Source organism: Theropithecus gelada, chromosome 9 (assembly GCF_003255815.1).
Source record: "Theropithecus gelada isolate Dixy chromosome 9, Tgel_1.0, whole genome shotgun sequence".
Taxonomy (NCBI): domain Eukaryota; kingdom Metazoa; phylum Chordata; class Mammalia; order Primates; family Cercopithecidae; genus Theropithecus; species Theropithecus gelada.
In genome coordinates, this window is record NC_037677.1 from 93,435,485 (window position 1) to 93,443,992 (window position 8,508).

The following is an 8,508-nucleotide window of genomic DNA, read 5'->3' on the forward strand; positions in this document are numbered from 1 at the left end:
AACTATGTTAAAACTGTAAGTTCTCGGCTGAGTGCGGTGGCTCATGCCTGTAATCCTAGCACTTTGGGAGGTCGAGGCGGGCAGATTGCCTGAGCTCAGGAGTTCGAGACCAGTCTGGGCCACATGGTGAAACCCTGTCTCTACTAAAATACAAAAAATTAGCCGGGCGTGGCGGCGTGTGCCTGTAGTCCCAGCTACTTGGGAGGCTGAGGTAGGAGAATTGCTTGAACCCGGGAGGCAGAGGTTGCAGTGCGCTAAGATCGCACTGCTGCCTTCCAGCCTGGGCCACAGAGCAAGACTCTGTCTCCATAAAAAATAAAAAAAATAAAAAATAAAAAAAACTGTAAGTTCTGTAAGTACTTCTAACCCAAGATTTGTACTGTAGTGCACCTCAATTCTTGTCAGTGTTGTGAACTTATAAACCAATGATTATTTAACAGGAATACCCAGACCTAAAATAAAGTAAAGTATATGTTGACCAACTAGAGTTAATAGTGTGGTCAAAATTTTAGTTTTTTGAAAAAAAAATGTATTTGCGGCATTTCTTCTCTTTAAAATAAAAATGATTTTTGAGGGATTACTTTTTAAACTATGAAGATTACTTTTAAAGTACTTTTAAAGCATGAAAATTTGAGACTATAACAGGCTGACCTTATAATTAGGTAAATAATTCATATTTATTGAATCAAAAGTATATGAACAGACTTAGAAGCAGTTTTGGCCAAAGTACCCACTCTTTTTATAATACAGATAGCCAAGCAAGGTGGCTCACACCTGTAATCCCAGCACTTTGGGAGTCTGAGGCAGGAGGATCTCTTTAGGTCAAGAGTTCAAGATCAGCCTGGCCAACATAGCGAGATCTTGTATCTACAAAAAATTAAATAAATAAATAATGAAATGAATAACATTGGGTGAATTTTATAATGTAAAAATGGTTCTTTGGTAAATGACCATACTAATTCCTTCTTTCTCTTTCTCTGTCTAGGGAGAACTCAACAGAGGCAAAAGCAGTAGATTCTAACAATCAGTCGAAGTCCCCACTGGAGAAGTTTATGGTCAAACTGTGTACTCATCATCAAAAGCAATTCATTCGTGTTCTGAACGACCTGTATACTGAATCTCAACCAGGCACTGAGGAACTGCAGCCTTCTGATTCTGGAGCAATGGATGTATCCACTTGCAATGCTGGCTGTGCCCAGCTCAGCACCAAACATAAAGAAAAAGATGCTCTGTGTCTTGATATGAAGTCTTCTGCTTCTGTAGATTTGTTCGTAGACTCGTCAGACTCTCACAGCCCTTTACACTTGACGGAACAGACCCCGAAGGAGCCTCCTCCTGAGATAAACCCTGTAGATGGAAGAGAGAATGCCTTGACTGTTGTCCAGAAAGATTCCTCTGAACTTCCAACCACTAAACCGAATTCTGTTAATAGCAGTTCAGTGGATAGTTTCACTCCGGGATACCTCACTGCATCTAATTCTTCCTCAGTGAACTTCCACCACATCCCTAAAAACTTGGAGGGGCAAACCACTGGACAGGAGCAAGACACAAATGTGAACATATGTGAGGATGGTAAAGACCATATGCAGAGTTCAGCTTTAGTAGAAAGTCTAATTACCATAAAAATGGCAGCTGAGAATAGTGAGGAGGGCAATACCTGTATTATTCCTCAAAGAAATTCGTTCAGGGCTTTATCAGAAGAGGCTTGGGACTCAGGGTTTATGGGGAACTCATCTAGAACTGCTGACAAAGAGAATACTTTACAGTGTCCAAAAACACCTATGCGCCAGGACTTAGAGGCAAATGAACAAGATGCAAGGCCAAAGCAAGAGAACCATCTTCACTCGCTGGGAAGAAATAAGGTGGGTTACCATTTACATCCCAGTGATAAGGGCCAATTTGATCATTCCAAAGATGGTTGGTTAGGCCCTGGCCCTATGCCAACTGTACACAAAGCAGCAAATGGACACTCAAGAACCAAGATGATATCAACCTCTATTAAGACAGCTCGGAAAAGTAAAAGGGCATCAGGGCTGAGGATAAATGATTATGATAACCAGTGTGATGTTGTTTATATCAGTCAACCAATAACAGAATGCCACTTTGAGAATCAAAAATCAATATTATCTTCTCGGAAAACAGCCAGAAAGAGTACTCGGGGATACTTTTTCAATGGTGACTGTTGTGAACTGCCAACTGTTCGTACACTGGCCAGAAATTTACACTCCCAGGAAAAAGCAAGCTGCTCAGCACTGGCATCAGAGGCAGTTTTCACTCCTAAGCAGACCCTTACAATTTCAGCCCCTAGACATACAGTAGATGTGCAGCTTCCCAGAGAAGACAACCCTGAAGAACCTAGCAAGGAAATAACCTCTCACGAGGAAGGAGGTGGAGACGTTTCACCTGGAAAAGAACCTCAAGAGCCTGAGGTTTGCCCCACAAAGATGAAGCCAAGTCTGAGCAGCTCCCCCAGGTCAGAGGAAACGACAGCCTCCAGCCTGGGGTGGCCTCTCCCCGCTCACCTTCCTGAAGAGGACCTGCCAGAAGGTGGCCCCACAGTCTCAGCTCCCACAGCAAGTGGGATGTCTTCTGAACACGACCAACCACCACTTGCACTGTTGGATACGGAGGAGATGAGTGTACCCCAGGACTGTCACCTGCTTCCCTCCACTGAAAGCTTTTCTGGGGGAGGCAGTGAAGATGTCATTTCTAGGCCTCATTCTCCTCCTGAAACAGTCAGTAGAGAAGAAAGTCCTCAGTGCTCAGAAAATCAGAGTTCCCCAGTGGACTTGGAGCCCCCCATGAGTCTGGGAAAGGCTGAGAACGACCAAAGCATCAGTGCTGAGGTTGAGTCTGGAGACACCCAGGAGCTAGATGTCAACCCACTCTTGAAGGAAAGCAGGACTTTTACTGATGAAAACCCCAGTGGAACTGAGGAAAGTGAGGTAGCAGGTGGTACAGGAAAATTAGAGGGAGAGGATGATGATGTAAAATGCCTGTCAGAAAAAGACACGTGTGATCCAAGCATTGACTCACTCGAAGAGAATTTAGACAAGAAGAAAAAAGGTAAAAAATTTCCTGAGGCCTCTGATAGGTGCCTAAGAAGTCAACTTTTGGATTCTTCCTCTGCTGACAGATGCCTAAGAAATCAAAGTTCAAATTCTTCCTCAGCTTGTCTTGAAATCAAAGTTCCTAAAAATCCTAGTGCAAAACGTTCAAAAAAAGAAGGGCACCCTGGTGGGACAACACCTGAGGGCCTTCCACCTGACAGTTTCCACACGGAAGCTCTGGAGGACACAGAAAAGCCAAGTGTCAGTGAACACTCCCCTGAGAAAGATGCCGAGCAGGAGGGCGAAGGAGGGGGGATCATCACCAGGCAGACTTTGAAAAACATGCTGGTCAAAGAAGTCAAGGAGTTAGGAGGAGAGATTTTCCCCAGCAGGGACCCCATAAGCACAGCTGGACAGCCACTGCCTGGAGAGAGATTGGAAATCTATGTTCAGTCTAAAATGGATGAGAAGAATGCTCATATCCCCTCAGAAAGTATTCCTTGTAAGAGGGACCCAGAACAGGCAAAAGAAGAGCCAGGGCATATTCCCACACAGCATGTGGAGAAGGCTGTAAATGAGGTAGACAACGAAAACACCCAGCAGAAAGATGATGACAGTGATGCCCCATGCAGCTCTCTTGGGTTGTCAAGTAGTGGAAGTGGTGATGCTGCTAGGCCACCAAAATCGGTGCCAAGGCCTAAAAGACTGACCTCTTCAACCTACAACCTAAGACACACTCATTCTCTGGGCTCCTTGGATGCTTCAAAAGTGACTTCAGAGAAGGAAGCTGCACAAGTAAGCCCCACAATGCCAAAGGAAAATGGAGCTTCAGAGAGTGGAGACCCCCTAGATGAGGATGATGTTGACACCGTGGTAGATGAACAGCCAAAGTTTATGGAATGGTGTGCTGAGGAGGAGAACCAAGAGCTCATTGCCAACTTCAATGCCCAGTACATGAAAGTTCAGAAGGGCTGGATCCAGTTGGAGAAAGAAGGACAGCCAACACCAAGAGCAAGGAACAAATCAGATAAACTGAAAGAGATTTGGAAAAGCAAGAAAAGGTCACGGAAATGTAGGGGTTCATTGGAGGGTCAGAAGTTTTCTCCTGTTCAGATGCTTTTTATGACAAACTTTAAATTATCTAATGTTTGTAAATGGTTCTTAGAGACAACTGAAACCCGGTCTCTAGTCATTGTGAAGAAGCTCAATACTCGCCTTCCAGGAGACGTTCCCCCTGTCAAGCATCCTCTTCAGAAATACTCTCCTTCCAGCCTATATCCCAGTTCACTACAGGCTGAGCGCTTGAAAAAGCACTTGAAGAAATTTCCTGGAGCTACCCCTGCTAGGAATAATTGGAAAACGCAGAAGCTCTGGGCTAAATTTCGAGAGAATCCTGATCAAGTGGAGCCAGAGGATGGCAGTGATGTCAGCCCCAGCCCTAATTCTGAAGACAGCATAGAGGAAGTCAAGGAAGATAAAAACAGCCATCCTCCAGCAAACCTGCCCACTCCAGCCAGTACCCGGATTCTTAGAAAATATTCCAATATTCGAGGAAAGCTCAGAGCCCAGCAACGTTTGATCAAGAATGAGAAAATGGAATGCCCAGATGGTCTGGCTGTGGAAAGTAAGCCAAGTCGTAAGAGCGTATGCATCAACCCTCTGATGTCCCCCAAGCTTGCCCTGCAAGTGGATGTAGATGGGTTTCCTGTTAAGCCCAAGAGTACTGAAGGAATGAAGGGACGGAAAGGGAAGCAGGTGTCTGAAATCTTGCCTAAAGCAGAAGTTCAGAGTAAACGCAAGAGAACAGAAGGCAGCAGCCCTCCAGATGGTAAGAACAAGGGGCCTGCGGTGAAAGCCAGCAAAGAAAAGCATGCCGATGGAGTCACCAAAACCCCTGCTGCCAAGAGGCCAGCTGCAAGGGACAGAAGCAGCCAACCCCCCAAAAAGACATCTTTGAAAGAGAATAAAGTGAAGATCCCTAAAAAGTCCGCTGGGAAGAGCTGCCCTCCCTCCAGGAAAGAAAAAGAGAATACAAACAAAAGGCCTTCCCAGTCTATTGCCTCGGAAACACTGACGAAACCTGCAAAACAGAAGGGGGCCAGTGAATCCTCTTCAAGGCCTCAGAAAGCCACGAATAGGAAGCAGAGTAGTGGAAAGACTCGGGCCAGACCCTCAACGAAAACCCCAGAGAGCAGTGCAGCTCAGAGAAAGCGAAAGCTGAAGGCAAAGCTGGACTCTTCGCATGGCAAACGGAGGCGGCTGGATGCAAAGTGATTGGAAAGATGGTAGCCAAGAGTAAAACTGTTCTATAGAAGTAACCTTTTATTTTGCATTAACTAAATCTGCTTTTATAAGCTTATCAAGCCTTTCAAATTTACAGTTAATGGAGAACACCGTAATTTGAGATGTCCGAAAATGCATCTCACATGGAGAAGGGAACTTGCAGAGTCCTTCTCTGAGGCTAAGGGAAGTTATATATTATATTCTGGTTGTTCCTTGGGTTTTAAACTTGGAACCAAGCAGTTTTCGTTTTTAAAAGTACAGTGCCTTATTTATCCTTTTTGTTTTTAAATTTACAAAAGCTAAAAAGCTGATCTATGTGATTAAAGGCTAGTATTTTATACTTGATGCACAAGCACTTGTACTGTAGCCGAGAAGACCACCATCATGCACATAAAAGGAGCTTTTCAGCAGCCACCCTGCAGCATCTGCCCACGAACAGATGCCCCTCTTTGCAAACCCCAGCAGTGAACTTCCCTCTCTGTCTTGTTTGTTTGTTTAGATGATGTTTGAAAGCTAAACCAAATCATTTTTATGGTATGCAGAGGATTTATAATTATAAAAGATTACTATTTCTGTTACCCCCTTTTTAAAAAGATCATATTCATTGTTGGTCCCTCCTCTCACCTTTGATGTTTTGTCATTTGAGAGCATGTATTCTAAATTTTGTGCCCATGGGACAAGAGATATGTCACAAGTGTTAATTTTGTTTATAACCTCTAAAACATCATTTGCATCCCCAAACTGTATTGCTAATTCTCACCATCTTCTTCATTTGTGGTCTTGCTAGCACTCCTGCAAGGCTTCCATCCTACTTTGGGAGGGAAAAGTCTAGGATTTTTTTTTTTTTTCCATCTTGTAGCTGTAATTTGATGATTAGGATGAAAATGACTCTTCTTATTTTCTTTCTTACCGAGAGTACTTCCATATTCAAAGAAAGCCAAACTTATTATTTCCAGTAATAGAAAGGTTTAAGAATGTGTATGTCCATGTGTGTTTGGGTGCATTTGCATGTGGTTATCAGCCACACATGTCTCCCAATCCCAATTTTACAGTAAAATTCTTTCTTCCCCATGCAATGTGCTTGGGTGTCCCTGAGTTGAGTAATTAGCAAAGGACAGGTGGTTTAAAAGTAGCCCAGTGTCTCTGTGAGCAGCCCCAGTACCACTTTGGTACCAGACTCAGATCTAAAACAGCATAGAATTATGTAAAGGTTAGAGCAGCCTTGCAGTTAGAGGAAGCAACTCCAACATCTGTGGGGAGCCCACACACCCCCTACACCCAGAGCTGATGTTTAGCTGTATGCTCCAGTGTGAATGTACTTGTTGGAGTAGATATTCATTCTGATTGATTAACACCATCCTAGTAGTTAAATGCTTGTAGTATCCCTCCTGCCATGTCATGTCAGGCTCTGTTCCGTGTCTCAGAAGTGAGAACCACCATGTTTTAATGACTTCGTTTGCCTTTCCCAGGTGAAGCCTGAGATTGGCGCATTGGCTTCAACCTAGTGCCTATGACTTTGCTCCATGATTACAACGCAGCATGTACTTGACTTTTCCATTGGGCCACTCTGCAAAAAAAGGCTTGGTTGTTGAAGCCTCATCCAGCTTCCTTAACCTGTTCTGTCACCAAAATCGGCTTGTGTGGACAGCTGCTGCCCTGTCCTTTTTATTTAAAAATTTTCCATTTAGGTTGTTTCAGATCTCTTTAGATAAGCCCAGATGGACTTTTTCCTGAAAATCATGATAATACAGGCCTTCTACCCATTCTGGTAAAGGTTTGCTGTATATCATGGAAACTTCTGATGATTGGATAAAACTGGAGAAAAGTATTTGATTGGTGAGAAATTTAGAATTGTGTTGAATTTCATAGCTAGAGAAGCTTACTATCTTATGAAGCCCTGACTGTTTTTCATATCTTCTCTGTCTGATGAGTCTTTTTTTTTTTTTTTTTTTCTGGTATCTTTGACTTGGGCCATTCAAGAGCTGCCTATATTAATGAAACTGCTGAGTGTGTATGTTGGCAACTCTTTCTCAGCATTAAGTTGCACAGAGGCATTAATGTGTTTTGAATAGGTTCATTTAATCTTAAATGGTTTTAAGGTTTTAAAAATATCTTTTCATATAGTTGTCACTGGATATTGTTTTTGTGGTGACTTAAACAGCTGATGTTTGCCAATGTCAGGCATGCTGATTCCTGTACAGAGGAGGTGCCCCCTTGGCTGCATACAGACTACCTTGTAAGGTGCTTGGATTAGGTTAGGGAGAGGTGTAAGGTAGTGAGTGGGTGGAACTTTTCCAGTTCCAAGTTTGTAATTCATTCCATTCGTTTTCTAAGTTCTTTTTCATTTTTAAAAACTCACTTACAGATAATAGCCTTCTTTCCCATTCTAGGCTGTGTGTGAGAAAAGGTGTTAATGTGTATGTATGTATTTTATATACCTAACAATGCAATGGATCATCTTTAAAATCAACTTATACTTTATAATAAGGACATTTAAATAGACCGAGAGTCTACATAATTATGACACTTAAAAGTTTAGAATGTTTATATTTGTTGAATCTCACTTTTGCTGATTCAGTTAATTTTGTTAATAGAAGAAAGAAAACAGCAAAACCTGAGGGCCAATCCTGAAAGGCCCTTTGATAGCTACAGCAGGTACTGGCAAAGCAGCTTCCCAGACACCTCCAGGCTCAGGCGTGGGATTGACTCAAGTCTGTTATTGTTTTCTGTCATTGCAGAAACCTTCTTCCCAGAGCCATCTTCAAGAATGGCTTACCACCAAATGCAAAAGCAGTCCATCTCACATTCCGATTCCAAATCAGAAAGGAAATTCTGCTCCTGGGTGTACACTTGGTGAAATGACAGTCCCAGTCTTGGGGCTGAAGTTGATGACCAAAGGACACTGGTATTCTCTGAGTTTCTGGAGAAGCTGGAAGATGCCTGGGAAGCAATCCCTGAAGCTGCCACATCTCCCCTAGAGGAGGCCCCTCTTTAGGATACCCATCTTCTATCCCATGAGACTCCCTGCTATAGATGGACACGCAGGAGACCACTCCCTCACTTGGGGTTCTGAGCCTCACCCCAGCACTTCCTCAGACAGGTAACAATCTTGCAGCACATCAGGAAGGTTGCGAACCTTTGTTCTGCTCCTGAGGCTTCCTTCATAGGAATGCTA

General features: G+C 43.4%; 1 protein-coding gene across 3 annotated transcripts in view; it reads left to right on the forward strand.

Annotated features, from left to right (window-relative positions):
- Positions 1-7,349, forward strand: part of LCOR (ligand dependent nuclear receptor corepressor) — a 155,405-nt gene extending 148,056 nt beyond the window's left edge. For all 3 annotated transcript variants that reach the window (XM_025397622.1, XM_025397623.1, XM_025397624.1), the window contains one exon: positions 986-7,349. In XM_025397622.1, the coding sequence (XP_025253407.1) occupies positions 986-5,324 (4,339 nt within the window). In that variant the 3' untranslated portion in view covers positions 5,325-7,349. The remainder of the gene's footprint in view (positions 1-985) is intronic.
- Positions 7,350-8,508: the final 1,159 nt, after the last annotated feature.